Raw genomic sequence first — 20,309 nt, forward strand, 5'->3', positions numbered from 1 at the left:
TACAATAAACCGATTTATTAGATCACAAAGCTGTTAAAACAACGCGTGCCGTAACGAATTCGCCATGGGACAATATAGGCTTAACGGCGAAAAAATCGCGACTAAGATGAACCGATAGCTTGTTCGATGAATCCACACAACTTGATCACTCCTGCTAGCAGATCTTTCAATTCGTAGAACGTGATACAGACACGTAAGCAGTTCTTGAATGAACCAGACGGCGACGCCCTACGTAAAACATAAGTTGGCTACAGTTAGGCTCAATTCCACAGGTTTCTTACACGCGAGATGAGTTTACAAACTTACAATTGTCCTGGTAGGAATCGGACAGAATTCTGAGAGGCTTCCAGGACGTCAGAAGCTGAAATGTGCTTCGGCAATTCGATCCACAGGAATGCTCCGCCGCTAGGCAGATGACACGAGACTCCTAACTTCCCAACAGTAGATGAAATAATATCGTGTGCCGCTTTAATTCTCTCCTGTGCATGAAATGCAGCGTCTGATTCAATATAGTTGTCATATTTTGAATTGAACCTTCAGGTATCTTATCTTCTTGCCTATAGTAGTGTTACCATATTTTCGTGACCCAAATTCCGGCATCTAGCGGATTTTAAAATGAGGTATATGAACAGATATGACGTCACACTAGCAATGCGTTGCTTATCGATTGTATACAGGAGTGGATGTTTTTTAACATTTGTCGTTAATTAACTATAGGCTATTGCAACATCTCTATAATTTGAGCTCTGGTGATTGCTTGGGTCGGTATTCTCTGTCTGCAAAATGAAATTGCCTAACCCGCCGCCGCCCCTGTGACATCCCTGCTATACTGTCAGGTCAGTGCAGATATGTGGTTGTGTGTTGTAGCCAGGACCGAACCAACACTTTTGAGCCAATTCCCCCCAAAATACCGGTGAAGCCCACCGTATGGTGATCGATGTAACTTCTAGGGGCTTACTATATAGGCTATCATCTGGCTTCTGTGTCCATATTGTTGTTCAATATTTTTAATGAATTCAGTCAATAAAATTAGTTTTCCGTATATCACTATAAATTTTTTATCCTCTCTCAGCCGACGTGATCAAGTTCGCGGTAGTGCTGGTGGAGGTGATGACTTCGAAACACAGCGAACGTAATTGTACATCTCTGAGTCATGTTCAAGTCACACGGATAAGTCTATTTATGAGCCGAGAAGTAGGTGCACACCATCAGGCTGCACATCCGGTAGTTTACAACCTTTATGTTCGCGACTCCATTTCTAATTTGAAAATGTTCCGTGGCCCACTTCAAAGTTTGGTAAGCTGATTTCTAAAATACTAAAAACAGCCAGACGTACTCACTGGAAAATAATCTTCGCGCCATTTTATGTGAATAGGCTTTCTGATTTTGATATAGGTACCAGACATGGGGTGATTACTTCATGAATGTAATCGATTGCGATTACGATTACTTCTGGATGACGCGATTACGATTACGATTACGATTACAGCAAAATCAGGAAGTATTCGATTACGATTACGATTACATTGGAAAAGTAATCACGATTACTCACGATTACATTTATTTTGCATCTTAGAAGTTTTATCTGAAGACAATATGTGGATTGCGCTGAGATAACAAACTTCCTTTAAAAAAAGATGCGTCATTGGCTTGTTACGCCATGGTGTACCGATTGCCCATTTTTATAGAGGTCGATTTATCGCACCCAACGATTTGCATTCTTGCCAGGTCCATAACCGCCGCCCTCAAATTTCCCAACAGGGTAGGGAAGGAGATCGAAGGGGACTCAAAAGTATTTTGTGAACCAACGTAAATTATACAGTCTTTTCGAGAGATTTAAATAACTTGAAAATTCTCTCTGGATAGCTTGATTTTGAAATGCATACGTCTCCCCCTAAAAAAAGGCATACATAATTTATACTAGGGTTGCATTTAAAACAAATGGTTGTTTAAAACACTTTGTTTAAAACATGTTTTAAACGGTGTTTTAAAAACAAAGGCTTTAAAAAAACTAAATTGTGTTTTTAAAGTTATTACATTATGCCATAATTGTGTAAACACTTTCCAAAAAACATTTTGTATGAGCCTACGGACAATTACCAGCAGATTTGGCCGACGTACATCGATATGGGATGGCTGGAACCCTCAAAATAGTCTGTTCAACAGTTATAGTCCAGATATTTCGTCAAATGAGCTATATTTACCCTATATTTTCAATTGTCAATATCAATCCACTAGGACGTCACAATTTTATATTCGTGATGTCATGGTTAAAAAAACATTTTTTAAACAAGGGCCTTGTTTTAAACATGTCTGTTTTAAATTGATTTTTGTTTTAAATGCAACCCTAATTTATAGTAATAGGCATTTAGGTGCCAGTCAATACCGTGCCACGACCGTAGTTAGTATGATCGCTCGTGACCTGCCATTGTGGCTTATGGGCGGGGTGGCGAGCGGCTGGAAAACCGGGGGTGGCGAGCGGCTCTTATTTCTTATGGCGGGGGTGGCGAGCGGCTATTGCGTCTTATGGCGGGGGTGGCAAGCGGCTCTTATTTCTTATGGCGGGGGTCGCAAGCGGCTGGGAAACCCGGGGTGGCAAGCGGCTCTTTTGTCTTATGGCGGGGGTGGCAAGCGGCTATTGTGTCCTGTGGTCGCACGGTAACCCTTTTCAGCATAGGGATCGGTCGCAAGCGGCTCTTATGTCTTATCGTGGAGGTGGCATACGGCTATTGCGTCTTATGGCGGGGGTGGCAAGCGGCTATTGTGTCTTGTGGTCGCACGGTAACCCTTTTCAGCATAGGGATCGGTCGCACGCGGCTTCGTTGTTGGCATGTCGTACTTTCGGGTATAGGCTGCGGGTGGAATGTCGTACTTTCAACAAAAAAGGCGTGAAAATAGTTTGCTAAATCTAGGAATCAGTCGCATAGTAATGTTTGGGCAATTAGATTACCACAGTGCCGGCGTAGACGACGATACGAATATCAACAATAGCCGCGTTCACAAACTAACACTTCAAATAGGTGTGAAATAGTTTGCAAAACCCCGCGATCGCTGACAAGATAATGTCTCGGACATAACCATCTTTCGCGACTTCGTGTTACAGACATATCGATTGCTCACGCGGTGAAATTTTCGTAAGCAGTTTGTCACAGAACTTGATTTCACTCGTAAGATTTAATAAGTAACGAATAACAGACCGCCAGTGTCGGTAACTTGAATAGCGACAAATTGTCACTTATTCCTACTCTAACCCTAATCCTTTGTGAAGTGTACGCTTATTCAAAAAGGTGCGAAATAATTCTAAAATCCCGCGATCGCTCACAAGATAACACCTAAGACATAACCATCGCTCGCGACTTGATTTTACATACATTTCAATCACTCACAGGGTATCATTTTGGTAATTAGTTTGTCGCAGAGCTGGATTTCACTGGTAAGATTTAACATGTAACGAATAACAGAACCGTCGCAAACGGTGATTCGAATACCGACAAATTCTCACTTATTTCTGATCCAACCCTAATCCTCTGTGAAGTTGACGCTTATTCAAAAAGGTATGAAATAATTGTAAAATCCTACGTCGCTGACACGATAATGCATCAGACGTAGCGGTCTAGTTATAGTACGGTGTCGGAATCCATTCGCGACATGTTCTATAGGTAAATTCAGATAATCAAGAATGAGGTATTTGGACTTTGACATAGTCTGAATTGAAATAGATTGACAAACATGACTACCAACTTTCCCGCAGTCCCATTTCGATATTATCTGCACATTGATTTGAAACAAGTAATGAAACATTGCAACTCTATTCGCGATTCCGCTTTCCGTTTCTCAAAGAGATATTTTAACATCTTACCATACTCAAAAGAATTATTCACAACATTAACAAGTGTTCAAAATCTAGTTTTCACTTACTTGATTATATCACAACAACTCACAAACTTGAATTAATTCATCTGGTTGTATTCATATGACCGATAATTTTTATTCAATTGTAAAGGTCGTTACTATTCTGAAGACAAATATTTACTAGTCGGTGCATATACGACTTGACATGAACATATTATATTTTGAGTATATGAGATTTGAATGACTGAATAATTACTGAGAATTAAATTATCATAAGTGAATCCGTATATTACAGCGTAAAAGATATTGGAATGTCAGCAACTCTGTACGGTCATAGTTACTACCACTAATTTACCCGACCAACTCGTCATGATCATTCCTGAAATCAACACAAACATGACCACTGACTTGAGTTAACCACAAAACAACATCAAGTTTTAAATCCACTTGTAGCTTACGGATAATTTGAATGCTAGTTATGTTTTGTTGTAATTGAGTGTACGGAAATAGTATTACGTCTCGGCATCTTACCATCTTACCATATTCAAAGAGTCAACCACAAAAAACATTGTCAAGTAAATCCGTTACCCGACTAACTCAAACAGTATCAGTATGAAAAACAGCCAAGCATACACGAGTCCATACAATCATTAAAACCTAAAATCCATAACAAGTTCGGTTGTACTCATATCCCTACGACGCATCATTTTTATCCAACTTTAAAAGTCGTTACTATTCTGTAAGAGGAAGAGGAATTACTACGCGGTATATTCTGCAAGACAAACTAATTACTACTCGGTATATTTTGTAAGGCAAAAGTAATTACTCTTCGGTACAGGGGACTTGAGCTTAACATAATATGTTTGAGTATACGAGATTTGAAAGGTCGAGCAACGTAGTTAAGAATTCATTTCTTATACGATCAAACGCCGGTGTTACATTGAAAGTTATCATGCTGTAAACATAAGGATTGACACATTGATTTGACATATGTAATAGTTGATCATGACTTGATTATTAAATTATTCGCGTTAATTAGACCCGGTGTTGTGGTAAAGGTTATTATGACAGCAACAAACTTTTCCCTACCGTGGTTATTAACATATTGATTTGTAAAACTATACTTGTCTGAAATGTTCTTGATTTGAAAGATATTCCGTGTTCGTACAAATCACTCTGCGTATTACGAATATCAGAAAATATTTTTACAAATGTAGTTGTTTCCAGTAACCAAGACCAAAGATGCAACAATTTCGTTATTCAAACATTGAACACCCGATGCAAAATGCTTTATTGGTCAAATTCGCAACGGGTAATTGAAACGACTAAAGTGTAGAGTCAGTATATCACAATGGCACGTCGTTACTATTGAATCCAGCAATTGATACGATTTATTGTCGGGATTTGTGACAGCGCATTGAAACATACACAACTTACAGAGTGTGAAAATATCACTTTGGGTATCGAGTACCATTTGAAGCGTGCGATCAATACATAATTCCGTTCGCACTCTCTAAGGCGTTGTGAAGTCTACAGATTTACACTTCAAGACTTTGATCAACACAGAAGCAATTTGGAATATCTTTACTGGGCGCATCCTATTCTACTAGACTTGAGTAATATACAAAACTCATAGCATTAACAAAATCGCAATAGGCGCTACACCGAAATCTACAAAATGTGTTTGTATTGTTACTCAAAGTAGTGATCATAAATTATCATTTGAATAAGTAATTGTAATCATAAAACCAAACTTGCGAAAGTCATTACCATAACAAAAGAATATTGTAGGTTGCTTGTTAAATGTATGCCGGAAATATTTGTGGAACGCTCACGACCAAAGAAATTGGAAATTTTCCCATTGTCATTCGTCAAAGTAAATGTCGTCACAATACTCAATCACTAAAAAAACGATATACTTGTATGTGATTGAATCACCGGTAATTAACTAGCTAAATCAAACCCCTAAGAAATTTCACTCACTCATTGGATATGAAACAGCGTCGCTTAAGCGGCGTAGATCGTTTTTCTAAATTCAAATCATACCTGTCCATCAGAAAACAATTTTCCCTCACCCGGTAATGAAACCAAGTGGTGGGCCTTCGTTTCAATATTTTGTGTAAAATACTTTGCAATAGACACACTGGAGTGGTTGAGCTTTACATCCTCAAGCTGTCTTCTGTAAATCGAGATCGCATCTGACTTGTAACTGTATCGTTTACCTAACCGAGTTGTATGCACAGTTTGATATTTTTGTCATTTAGTGATTGCTGAACATACCAAACGATACACATTCACTTCCGAAATACTGCGTTGATTTCAATTCCCATTGTCGTGATAATCGAAGTACATTTGTTTCGAATTCGTAACAGCCGACTATGACACGATAAATTTCGACAAGTTATGCTTAGAAGATTGGTTGCATATCGCGAAAAATAACATACTACTCATATTGATACTGTTAATCGGTATTTTCACGCGAGTCGATTTTCAAACGAGTAAAATTTATTACATGAGTTGTTCCGCTTACTATATTTAAATGTAAACTCACCCATCTTTCAACAACAAACAATGATAAAACAAGTACGCAATCAAACACAACACTTTGTACGACACTAATTATTGTTCCACACATCTCATTTCATACTAAGTCTATACGAAAGATATTCATGACACATGAAAATATTCGCTCATGCTACGAACATACGCAATGATTGGTGACGCTTTCAAACTGTTTCGATATCACAAGAACTTTATTGTCTGAATGGGTGTTCATGTATCTTAATAATCAAATAGTTCAACACAGAACTAGTACGAACAGAAACATCAGAGTTGTTTACACGAAAGTTTGTATGTGTACAGTATGCGAACACCATGTGTAAGTCCAGCACAATTGCGGTATCCATCCGAGTTTAGTTAACACAAATTTATTACAACGGAGCCACGTAAACTTTCGTGAAAGAAAAGCATACTCACTTCCAGAGGGTTATGTCAACGCCATAGCAGTACTCCAACAACAAAGTACATATGTTTTCTAGTCACGATCCTTACATCTTTCACATAGATCAAACTACTTTGCTAACGAAAAGTGCTGAGTCATCACATGATTGCCCTCACAACAAAACAGCTAGAAGATATTATCATACAAAAATATTCCTAACCCTTTGCGCACCAGTGACAAATCATACAACAAACATTTTTTGTGAGTCGAATTGTTGTTCAGTGTCAAGTCTACCTGTTGAAACGTACATTAAAACAACACAGTCACAATTCAATTAAAACCACAAATCTATTTTCATTTCGTCACAAACTGTCACATACAGAAAAATAAATTTTCTTTCCCCAACACATACTTGTAACCAATCGCTTTCATTAAACACTCAACTCCATAAAAGTATTTACTCTCTACAACATAGACATTCCGATGTAGTCAAGAAATATTTTTATTATTCAAAATCATCTACTTCTGTTTACGGCGTTAGTGTGTGCATGTCATACATGTGGGGCCCGTATTGAAATGGACACGACACGACTGAATGTAAGGAGATAGAAGTCTATCGCATGGATCGAGACCGAACAAGTTAGTTAATGTATTCACGGTCATGATTGTGTTTGTCATATACGAATGATAGGGTTACTGTCAAATCTACATACAACAACCTTCTGGCACTCATAATAACAATTTCATTCTCCCCCATAATAACAGTTTCATTCTCCCCCTTCGTAATTGCATACTCACGACAAGTATATTGTACAACTCGACAGCTACGTTTAACAATACCAACGACACTAAACATACGATACCTACCCAAGTAAAATTACCATTTTCACCTGGAGGTCAGGCGTTACCAGAGTAAAAAATACCATTGTCCTTTGGAGATTTATCGTTTACTCAGAGTAGCAATACATTTTCACTTGAGGGTCTATCGTTTCCTAGAGTAACAAACCTTTTTCACTTGGAAATATATTTTTTCACCGGGTAACAAACCTTCTATATATCCCTGTATGATAATATCTTCTAGCTGTTTTGTTGTGAGGGCAATCATGTGATGACTCAGCACTTTTCGTTAGCAAAGTAGTTTGATCTATGTGAAAGATGTAAGGATCGTGACTAGTAAACATATGTACTTTGTTGTTGGAGTACTGCTATGGCGTTGACATAACCCTCTGGAAGTGAGTATGCTTTTCTTTCACGAAAGTTTACGTGGCTCCGTTGTAATAAATTTGTGTTAACTAAACTCGGATGGATACCGCAATTGTGCTGGACTTACACATGGTGTTCGCATACTGTACACATACAAACTTTCGTGTAAACAACTCTGATGTTTCTGTTCGTACTAGTTCTGTGTTGAACTATTTGATTATTAAGATACATGAACACCCATTCAGACAATAAAGTTCTTGTGATATCGAAACAGTTTGAAAGCGTCACCAATCATTGCGTATGTTCGTAGCATGAGCGAATATTTTCATGTGTCATGAATATCTTTCGTATAGACTTAGTATGAAATGAGATGTGTGGAACAATAATTAGTGTCGTACAAAGTGTTGTGTTTGATTGCGTACTTGTTTTATCATTGTTTGTTGTTGAAAGATGGGTGAGTTTACATTTAAATATAGTAAGCGGAACAACTCATGTAATAAATTTTACTCGTTTGAAAATCGACTCGCGTGAAAATACCGATTAACAGTATCAATATGAGTAGTATGTTATTTTTCGCGATATGCAACCAATTTTCTAAGCATAACTTGTCGAAATTTATCGTGTCATAGTCGGCTGTTACGAATTCGAAACAAATGTACTTCGATTATCACGACAATGGGAATTGAGATCAACGCAGTATTTCGGAAGTGAATGTGTATCGTTTGGTATGTTCAGCAATCACTAAATGACAAAAATATCAAACTGTGCATACAACTCGGTTAGGTAAACGATACAGTTACAAGTCAGATGCGATCTCGATTTACAGAAGACAGCTTGAGGATGTAAAGCTCAACCACTCCAGTGTGTCTATTGCAAAGTATTTTACACAAAATATTGAAACGAAGGCCCACCACTTGGTTTCATTACCGGGTGAGGGAAAATTGTTTTCTGATGGACAGGTATGATTTGAATTTAGAAAAACGATCTACGCCGCTTAAGCGACGCTGTTTCATATCCAATGAGTGATTGAAATTTCTTAGGGGTTTGATTTAGCTAGTTAATTACCGGTGATTCAATCACATACAAGTATATCGTTTTTTTAGTGATTGAGTATTGTGACGACATTTACTTTGACGAATGACAATGGGAAAATTTCCAATTTCTTTGGTCGTGAGAGTTCCACAAATATTTCCGGCATACATTTAACAAGCAACCTACAATATTCTTTTGTTATGGTAATGACTTTCGCAAGTTTGGTTTTATGATTACAATTACTTATTCAAATGATAATTTATGATCACTACTTTGAGTAACAATACAAACACATTTTGTAGATTTCGGTGTAGCGCCTATTGCGATTTTGTTAATGCTATGAGTTTTGTATATTACTCAAGTCTAGTAGAATAGGATGCGCCCAGTAAAGATATTCCAAATTGCTTCTGTGTTGATCAAAGTCTTGAAGTGTAAATCTGTAGACTTCACAACGCCTTAGAGAGTGCGAACGGAATTATGTATTGATCGCACGCTTCAAATGGTACTCGATACCCAAAGTGATATTTTCACACTCTGTAAGTTGTGTATGTTTCAATGCGCTGTCACAAATCCCGACAATAAATCGTATCAATTGCTGGATTCAATAGTAACGACGTGCCATTGTGATATACTGACTCTACACTTTAGTCGTTTCAATTACCCGTTGCGAATTTGACCAATAAAGCATTTTGCATCGGGTGTTCAATGTTTGAATAACGAAATTGTTGCATCTTTGGTCTTGGTTACTGGAAACAACTACATTTGTAAAAATATTTTCTGATATTCGTAATACGCAGAGTGATTTGTACGAACACGGAATATCTTTCAAATCAAGAACATTTCAGACAAGTATAGTTTTACAAATCAATATGTTAATAACCACGGTAGGGAAAAGTTTGTTGCTGTCATAATAACCTTTACCACAACACCGGGTCTAATTAACGCGAATAATTTAATAATCAAGTCATGATCAACTATTACATATGTCAAATCAATGTGTCAATCCTTATGTTTACAGCATGATAACTTTCAATGTAACACCGGCGTTTGATCGTATAAGAAATGAATTCTTAACTACGTTGCTCGACCTTTCAAATCTCGTATACTCAAACATATTATGTTAAGCTCAAGTCCCCTGTACCGAAGAGTAATTACTTTTGCCTTACAAAATATACCGAGTAGTAATTAGTTTGTCTTGCAGAATATACCGCGTAGTAATTCCTCTTCCTCTTACAGAATAGTAACGACTTTTAAAGTTGGATAAAAATGATGCGTCGTAGGGATATGAGTACAACCGAACTTGTTATGGATTTTAGGTTTTAATGATTGTATGGACTCGTGTATGCTTGGCTGTTTTTCATACTGATACTGTTTGAGTTAGTCGGGTAACGGATTTACTTGACAATGTTTTTTGTGGTTGACTCTTTGAATATGGTAAGATGGTAAGATGCCGAGACGTAATACTATTTCCGTACACTCAATTACAACAAAACATAACTAGCATTCAAATTATCCGTAAGCTACAAGTGGATTTAAAACTTGATGTTGTTTTGTGGTTAACTCAGGTCAGTGGTCATGTTTGTGTTGATTTCAGGAATGATCATGACGAGTTGGTCGGGTAAATTAGTGGTAGTAACTATGACCGTACAGAGTTGCTGACATTCCAATATCTTTTACGCTGTAATATACGGATTCACTTATGATAATTTAATTCTCAGTAATTATTCAGTCATTCAAATCTCATATACTCAAAATATAATATGTTCATGTCAAGTCGTATATGCACCGACTAGTAAATATTTGTCTTCAGAATAGTAACGACCTTTACAATTGAATAAAAATTATCGGTCATATGAATACAACCAGATGAATTAATTCAAGTTTGTGAGTTGTTGTGATATAATCAAGTAAGTGAAAACTAGATTTTGAACACTTGTTAATGTTGTGAATAATTCTTTTGAGTATGGTAAGATGTTAAAATATCTCTTTGAGAAACGGAAAGCGGAATCGCGAATAGAGTTGCAATGTTTCATTACTTGTTTCAAATCAATGTGCAGATAATATCGAAATGGGACTGCGGGAAAGTTGGTAGTCATGTTTGTCAATCTATTTCAATTCAGACTATGTCAAAGTCCAAATACCTCATTCTTGATTATCTGAATTTACCTATAGAACATGTCGCGAATGGATTCCGACACCGTACTATAACTAGACCGCTACGTCTGATGCATTATCGTGTCAGCGACGTAGGATTTTACAATTATTTCATACCTTTTTGAATAAGCGTCAACTTCACAGAGGATTAGGGTTGGATCAGAAATAAGTGAGAATTTGTCGGTATTCGAATCACCGTTTGCGACGGTTCTGTTATTCGTTACATGTTAAATCTTACCAGTGAAATCCAGCTCTGCGACAAACTAATTACCAAAATGATACCCTGTGAGTGATTGAAATGTATGTAAAATCAAGTCGCGAGCGATGGTTATGTCTTAGGTGTTATCTTGTGAGCGATCGCGGGATTTTAGAATTATTTCGCACCTTTTTGAATAAGCGTACACTTCACAAAGGATTAGGGTTAGAGTAGGAATAAGTGACAATTTGTCGCTATTCAAGTTACCGACACTGGCGGTCTGTTATTCGTTACTTATTAAATCTTACGAGTGAAATCAAGTTCTGTGACAAACTGCTTACGAAAATTTCACCGCGTGAGCAATCGATATGTCTGTAACACGAAGCCGCGAAAGATGGTTATGTCCGAGACATTATCTTGTCAGCGATCGCTGGGTTTTGCAAACTATTTCACACCTATTTGAAGTGTTAGTTTGTGAACGCGGCTATTGTTGATATTCGTATCGTCGTCTACGCCGGCACTGTGGTAATCTAATTGCCCAAACATTACTATGCGACTGATTCCTAGATTTAGCAAACTATTTTCACGCCTTTTTTGTTGAAAGTACGACATTCCACCCGCAGCCTATACCCGAAAGTACGACATGCCAACAACGAAGCCGCGTGCGACCGATCCCTATGCTGAAAAGGGTTACCGTGCGACCACAAGACACAATAGCCGCTTGCCACCCCCGCCATAAGACGCAATAGCCGTATGCCACCTCCACGATAAGACATAAGAGCCGCTTGCGACCGATCCCTATGCTGAAAAGGGTTACCGTGCGACCACAGGACACAATAGCCGCTTGCCACCCCCGCCATAAGACAAAAGAGCCGCTTGCCACCCCGGGTTTCCCAGCCGCTTGCGACCCCCGCCATAAGAAATAAGAGCCGCTTGCCACCCCCGTTATAAGACGCAATAGCCGCTCGCCACCCCCGCCATAAGAAATAAGAGCCGCTCGCCACCCCCGGTTTTCCAGCCGCTCGCCACCCCGCCCATAAGCCACAATGGCAGGTCACGAGCGATCATACTAACTACTCACGACACACCAAAAGATATACGCAGTTTCGACCAACATGCGACTTCACGAAGTGTGCTACTAAAGAAAGACCTTGGTCGAAACTTAGGGTATGTGTCCATTGTCAATAGCCACGCTGGGTGGACGTGACTAATAGTCCGGCCCTTCCAATGTGAGCTCATAATGCAAATGCCACCCGGTGACCCACACTTCAATATCTTTTGATTATATAATAGACCAGAGGTCACGAATTAACAACATAAACTAAAGTAATTGTAACAAGATATCGGACGTTATAATTATGAATTACGTGCTCCCAGCTCTACAGGTAAATCTGACCATCGGGGCTGAGAGAGGATTAAAAATTAATAGTAATATAATGCAATTACTAATGATATTGACGAAATCCAGTCTTCAACTTGAAAATAACACCCTATGGGGCCAAAGACCAAAGTTTGGAATCTGGGACGAATTGCTGTTTAGGCCTACTTGGAAATTATACATTGGATATCCCTATTATTGATGCTGCGGCCCGCGGCGTCATCAAAAACTAGGAAATTGGCCCGCGAGCACATTTGAGTTTGAGACCTCTAGTATAGCCCTTGTGACGACTGTGATTATTATACGACACAAGTGGCATTCGAAATGGTGATCTGGCCACGACTTGTTCCATCTACGAATGTCATTGAAATTCCTATGTGCCATGTATTAATATACTCAATACTCATTCGTGTATATTTCAGAAATTTGATTGAATTCGCGGGCTTGCACGAATACCACTCGATCATCAACGTACCGCGTACATTCTGCGGGTATCCCTGACGTGTTTTTGTACGAGACCCTTCTTCAGCGCCAGCCCGATAAGAGCACCGGTGTACGGATTCTTTCCAGCCCCGCTAGAGAAGACGTAGTGGTCGATGTGAGTCTTTTGCATCCTCGGCGGCAATTCGTACCACCCGAGACGAAGTCCGGGCCCAAGGAATTTCGAGAAGGTCCCGGAAGAAACGACGTTACCTAACACCCAAAACGTCAAGGAAATATATGCATTTTGATATATTTCGTATGTCACAACTCACAACGCACCTTTGTATCCAGGGTCTTTCTTGTCATCGAAGGCGAAAAGTCTTTTTGGTGGTTTTGCTGTTTCGGGGTCGTCGCTTTCGGGACATCGGTAACACAGCACGTTGTACACGTCATCGCATATGACGAGAAGGTCATATTCTCGCGCCAATTCCACAAGTTTTCGTTTACGTCCTGTTCAAATTATAAATTGTATAGTTGTTTTACAAGCAGTCGGGTCATGACCATAGGGAGAAAGAAAGCATATTCATATTCTTCTCCACCATCGAGGTGAATTGACAATGGAGATGCGATGAGCTTATACGAAATGCCCATTATTGCCTCGTCAATTATATTAATTTCATGCATCACGCGCAAGGTTGTGTAGTGTATATACGTACGGAGGCTATGCAATGAAAATGTATTTCAAACATAAAAGTGTTTAAAACAGGGCCCTATATTTCAAAACATATTTATATTGTTTTGGTTTAGCCATGTCCAGTCCATCTACTGAATGAAATTTTGAGGTAATGTCAAACAGTAACTACCGCCATGCTTCACTGACCATGGTGCGTGATCGCACTAGTATCGAACGACATACCAATGTTTAGTCAAGTCACCTGCGGACATGTTCTTCGTGGTTGGATTGTGAAAAATCGGCACGAGATAAACAATGGCAGCGAAAGGAAATTTTTCACTGGGAGTTCGCATTTTCGTCCGAGATATTTTCTCCTCCAAGAGATCCATTCGCATTCCTTCTTCGTCCATAGCAATGCCAGCAAGGTTAAACTAAATGAAACAAAACAACCCGATACTCATATAGAGACATCTCACGAGTATGCCATTTGTTGACTCTAAGCTGCGCGCTTGCGCGGCCGCGCACTGCTTACAAAGTCTAGGCGCACAGAAAAATCTGTGCCGCACTGTTTTCCAAGGGACTACGCATGAGTTGGTGAGTGCGCACGAAAAATGAGAGGGAACATTGCTCACTAGGCGTCGACTTCAGCTCGGGTACGTTCCAGTCCACCTTCAAGACCAAATTCAAACAGGTACTATAATCAGCACTATAATCAGGCCTAATACTCTATGTCTATAGTAACATAGTGTATAGTCCGCGTTCGCGTGTACCGCGTGCCTTGCTTGCACAATTATACTTTCGTTTGCATTATTGTCATATAGTTGTCGCTATCAACGCCATATAAACCTTAGGGTGATGCCACTGAAATATACACTGACGGCTCTAAATCAGCAGAGGGGGCCGGTTTTGCGTTTACCATTCTCGGATCTGCCAGAATGCCGAATATCAATGAAATTAGCGAGGAGGTCACTATCGACATTTCCATAGATCATTGACTGATGGCCACTTTCCATCGATGTATCGACATATAGGCTTTACGAACGATTAATATTTCGGCTTCGTTCAGGCCATTGCCGCCTGAAAGCGCATTTATATAACATTGGATGTAGCGACACTGACCTATATGCGACCATTGTACAGTACCTGAAACAGTCGAGCATTTTTGCTGCACTGCAATCGATATGATTTTCATCGAAACTTTTATTCGACAGGGCGCGCGAGCTCAAAATCACTGCAACACTCAAAAATCTACTGATCATCTCCGAAATGTTATGCCATGTTGCAGAGTTTGTTCTATCTTGTGGTACTTACTTGTAAATCGGTTTTTGCCCACATTTTGGTATGTCGATCGCACATTCTAGTCCGTGACGCACCTGGCCTCTCAGGCGAAAAGCGTCACTCACCTTTTCATCAGTAATAATAATTTTAATAATAAAACCTTAGGGTTTGCGCCGCGTTTGAGCTCAAACGTGTCGGGTTTGAGCCGACACAACCCGATTCCTCCTCTGTTATACCCTTATACGGTACGCATATCCGTATAGCATAAGTGTGAGGATATACGGCCTCGCGTTGGATTTGGTATTTCGTGGATTCGTGCTCGTGGACCTTTAGACATCACTTCCATGACGTAAAAACCTGTGAGTTGATTCATCAAAAGACAATTTTATCTAAGAGTTGACACTCCCATATCATCAAACTTCGCAGGAGGAGCCGCGGATGGCACCATCTCACCAAGTGATATTATCGCTTCTAAAACGAAAGATGGAAACAAAAGTACCAAAGAGTCACGGCGTACAGACATGCGACTAAGCATCAGAGCGGTATACGATGCCATACAATTCGCGATGAATATTTCGGTGCCCTGTAGCCTAGTGAGGGGAGACGTTGCATTAGAGCACTTGAAATCGTGGAATCTTCGCTTGCAAACTCCACTTTTTCCCGCACGTATACTGCATCACTGTCTGTTATAATTACGGGACATTTTAACCTAATCATCGTATCCCACCTCGGACTCCTGAAGACTAGGTAAGATTGCTTTGTAAGCTGGGTCTTCAACGAAGACGGTATCCCCAGGAAGCAGATATCTCATCAAAAGATCCCAGACTCCAGCACTTGCTCCGTTATTGATGAGCAAATCATTGCTGTCGAATTTTAAGTTATGGTAGCAAATATATTATTTGTGACACAAAGCACTTGCAGTTCATGCAATATATAATAGCCTAGAAACCGGACGAAGGAAGGCACAATCGTGAATAGCCAATAGATTAACATACAGCCCAAATACTACTGATATTTATAGGATAAACAGAATCACCTGGCAAGACAACACACTTTACCTGTCGACTGGCTCTCGATATATATCATCAGTGAGAAATTTGCACAGTTGCTCGATCAAGCGTGGATCTCCTCTGGAATTGTGATATTGAAGAATCTGCTCATTTCGCTGTTCAAGCGGGCTGAAGTATTCCATGGTAACGTCCTAAATTCAATGAAACATCCAATAAGTCCGAGGCGCTTGCCACGTAGGACGTTAGGCATCGTACCTTCATGATAGCAGCAACTTCACGCAGTGAATCATCCCCTGGAGCACCGATTTGCAACATAGTCACGGTTTTGAAGATTTCTGTGCCGTACATCACTTCATAGTCATTGGCAGGGGTACCCATATTCGTTGCTAGCGAGTCCAATCTATTCGCTATAATAGAGTAGGCCTATACGTTATTGTATTGCAAATCCTATGCTGGATTGTGCTGCAGCATAACTCAGACGAGACAAGCATTTGGAACATTTGGAATATGTTTCCCGAGACCGGCGGTAACGGTCTTGCTGTATATGTAGCGATGTCGCATACTGCGCGGGCACTCTCCATATTCAAACGACGCGACTGCTCAGTGCTCAATGCTCATGTGCTCAATCTCAATGTGCTCATTGCTCACATACTCATACTCTCGACAATCCATATTCTGGATGTAGCGAGTCTTCAATCTCCATATGTTTTACGTTGAAACTTCGATTGTGCATATAGGCTACTGTACACTTACCAGACATGTCAGTCGAAATTAGACGTGGATAGTGTAATAACGGCATGGAACATAATATAAATCAGGATCTGGATCTTCATTTCGTCGTGGAATGTGAAGTGATCGTAAATGTCCACGATTTGAACTCTGATTTCGCAATGGCGGAAGGACGCGATTTAGTCTGGATTGGAACTTTGTATGTGGATTTAGAAATGAATACAAGGAGTGAGTCGCGACATTGGAGTTACCGCTAGCCTGTAGAATCGCACAATGCACGTATTCTACACCAGTGCTCTTCAACAGTGGTTGTCGTACACCCTAAGGTGTACCAGAATTTGCAAAGGGTGTACCACTCGGATGGGGTGTGCAGGGGAGTACCAGATACAGACAGACAGACAGACAGACATTTTATTGCTTCGTCAAACAAAAAAAAAGTTGACTGGAGGTGACGATATGGCCTATAAAGGCCTTGTTACTCGTCACCTCCATGGCAGTGAAATAATCAAGTGCACTCATCCCAATAAATATAACAGTGGACAGTCTGCAACATGAAAGAAAATAATAATCACAAATAGAAGACAATAATACACACAAATATATAACAAAGACAGTAGCCATGGCAGCATACTAGGTAAAGCAATATGAAGTCAATAAATAGATGTATAAATTATAAATCAACGGGTACTAGATAGTAGATACTCTCATTTCTGATTATAATTTGAAAAAAGGTAATCCTGGTATTGGGTTTTAAATTCATGCTGAGGTAGCTCTTTGATACTGTCGGGCACGTCATTCCAAATATTTGGGCCCATATATTCAATGGACTGTTGGGTCAGTCTGGAGTTCATACGGTGAACATCCGAGTAACAATAAGCCGATGGCTAGCTATCACAAAGGCAGGTTTATAGGTCAGTACAGGTTGACGCATAGGTTAATGAGCAATATGGTACTATAATGGTACAATGATATCTCAAGTGTAATACTGTACACCGCGCGCTTGATTGTGATGTCATAAGCAAATATTTCTTCTATTCATTTAGCGACGTCGGCAATAGACCAATGGTTCCGTTAGGTGTCGGAAAGTATGCAGTTAACAAACATGTGTTCAGCTAGTCATTTGTATTTTAGTGATTTTTGAGGAAACCGCCGCGATAGCTCAGACTTTTTGAATCTGTAGTTCCTAACCGACGTTGATAAATACCGCAATGCGCATAAATGAAGTGACGTATAGCCAGCCGGGTCGAAACAACTTCCATGTTGAAATCGAAACCCTTTTGTTTTAAAATGCCGATTGTATGTCCAATCTTTCGCAATACATTTGCAATTTAGTATTTTATTATTAGTGATATAAATTAGCGACAATAGACTGTGTGTAGCGGCATACGATCTGAGGTTACTGACATCTCTTGCAGCCCATGTGCTAGTATCGACTGTGTGTGGTGTGGGGCAGGCCTCATACGCAGTAGGCTGGTGCGCGGCAGGCCTGATACGCAGTAGGCTGGTGCGCCTGCTATCATCGCTGATCTGAATTACCGCTCTGCAACAGTAGCTTTACCTACTCTCTCCCCAATACTGTTACATTTAGGTTGATTATCGTTCGTAATGTCATGCTGTTTTTGCTCTGACACGAAATAAATTCCAATTTGCGTGGCGGGCTGCCTAACTGGCTGCGAATATAGACTATGTGACCAAATACTATTTTATTCAAATCCAAATTTTTTGACGGCAATAACTCCGCTTCTACTGGTCGGAATTGAACCAAATTTGAAGAAAATAGTTTTTATAGACAACCTAATACTTTAATGGGGTGAACAAAAAAATTTCAAATTTTTCGTAATATATTTTTGTATAATAAATAGAAACTTTCTTCTCCCGTAGCAAGGCGGCTACTAGTTGGAATTGAACCAAATTTGGTGTGTAGGCTTACGTTAAGTAACCTAACAATTTTATCAAGTAGTCAGTACGATTTGAGAAATATAGTCATTTTTGAAGATCCCTAATGAACAGGGGTGTACGAGTTTTGAGCAAACGTTAAAAGGGTGTACCAAGTCGAAAATGGTTGAAGAGCACTGTTCTACACTGCGTGACTGCAGGCTTATGCTGTGCGCTCCGTCACATCAATCCTCACCAACTGCAGAAGCAATGTGACGTATCGCTGAGTGTCTCATCCGACATACCTGACTCCTCAATGTTTTGTATACGTCCAAGAAGAACCGAATTCCTAACTAAACTGGTATATTCCTATAGACCTGGGAAAATCGGACGATTGCATTATGAACATAACCCTGCATTAGGCTTATACTTGGCTTTCGCAAACGATTGGCTACATTTTGCAGTGACGCGTGACCATCTGACCAATTTAATACACGCTGCGCTGCACGAAGTCCTGCGATGTCTAGTCTCCACCACCTGCCAAGTCCATTTTTACCATTAACTGGCAAAACAATCAGGAAAATATCCGTCGAACAAACACAGAAACAATAATTCGATTTATTACGGAACGTACAGGAGCTGAAAGACATAACACGATAATCTGGTAGATACGCCTCGGGATAGAATTTCGGCTTCGCAAACGGATTACAGCTATATCTGCTACTTTCTAACGACTTGCTCGATGTAGCCGCACAAATCCTTCACTCCGGCTAGTAATTCTTTGGTTTCGTACCAAGTAATGCAAATACGTATGCAGTTTTTGAAAGAACCTGTCGGAGAAGCCCTAAAAGCAACGTTTGCATTTACACGATTTGCATCTAATAATAATGCACCATCTACTTACAGATGACCAGGTAAAAATCGGACGGATGCCTTGGACGCCTCAAGGACTTGCGACGACGTTGTCGAACCAGGCAATTCGATCCATAGAAAAGCCCCGCCATCAGGCAGGTGACATTTTACGCCCAACTTTCCAACAGTCGACAATATAATATCGTGACATGCTTTAATTCTTTCCTGCACGGGAAGACACAAAGTATTCTTAAGGAGTCGTAAAGCGCGAAACGCACAAACGGTCAAACTGAGGAAATAAAAATTCAGGACATACTTTGCTTCTACTTTTAACTGAGAAGAAATTTATCACGCTATTTCTAATTTAGTATCAACGCCGACCACTTTGGTGTGGCGAAATAGCGTAGTGGTATAATCAACAGCTGCAACACCAACGGGTTGCGGGTTCGAGTCCGACCGACGTTGACTCCAGAATTCCTACCAAAGTGTTATAGGTTTATCTAGGCACCACCTCGCCATCTCATCCGCGTCAGCAGTGTCTTACAAAAAGCCTAGAAGTGGGCCGTGCTACAAATCGGTGGCTAAGGAATGAAAATGAAGAAAATTGGTCTGGTGAATATAACCATAGTAGTCGACAAACACCATAAATACCACACACAAACAAACCATCTCTGAGTACACTATTGTACTGAACTTCACATGTACAGCGTAAC

At 39.9% G+C, this 20,309-nt stretch overlaps 3 protein-coding genes across 4 annotated transcripts in view; 1 reads left to right on the forward strand and 2 right to left on the reverse strand.

The window, feature by feature from the left end:
• LOC145457874 (uncharacterized) lies at positions 1–19,361 on the reverse strand. The gene is made up of 9 exons (XM_080336166.1): positions 19,228–19,361; positions 16,396–16,547; positions 16,189–16,331; positions 15,858–15,993; positions 14,115–14,283; positions 13,519–13,689; positions 13,232–13,449; positions 307–479; positions 1–228 (listed from the first exon to the last, which is right to left on the reverse strand). Exons 2-9 carry the CDS (start codon positions 16,516–16,518, stop codon positions 102–104), a joined length of 1,260 nt encoding a protein of 419 aa, XP_080192292.1. The 5' UTR covers positions 16,519–16,547; positions 19,228–19,361; the 3' UTR covers positions 1–101.
• LOC145457522 (high mobility group protein B2-like) overlaps positions 1–20,309 on the forward strand; it is an 81,193-nt gene that overhangs the window by 23,479 nt on the left and 37,405 nt on the right. The gene's annotated exons all lie outside the window — the stretch shown is intronic.
• LOC145457872 (uncharacterized) overlaps positions 19,349–20,309 on the reverse strand; it is a 15,492-nt gene continuing 14,531 nt past the window's right edge. For both annotated transcript variants that reach the window (XM_080336165.1, XM_080336164.1), the window contains exons 8-9: positions 19,649–19,821; positions 19,349–19,588 (exon numbers count right to left, since the gene is read on the reverse strand). In XM_080336165.1, the coding sequence (XP_080192291.1) occupies positions 19,465–19,588; positions 19,649–19,821 (297 nt within the window). In that variant the 3' untranslated portion in view covers positions 19,349–19,464. The remainder of the gene's footprint in view (positions 19,589–19,648; positions 19,822–20,309) is intronic.

This window comes from Botryllus schlosseri, chromosome 15, assembly GCF_051294905.1.
Source record: "Botryllus schlosseri isolate E-star chromosome 15, Bs_hap1, whole genome shotgun sequence".
Taxonomy (NCBI): Eukaryota; Metazoa; Chordata; class Ascidiacea; order Stolidobranchia; family Styelidae; genus Botryllus; species Botryllus schlosseri.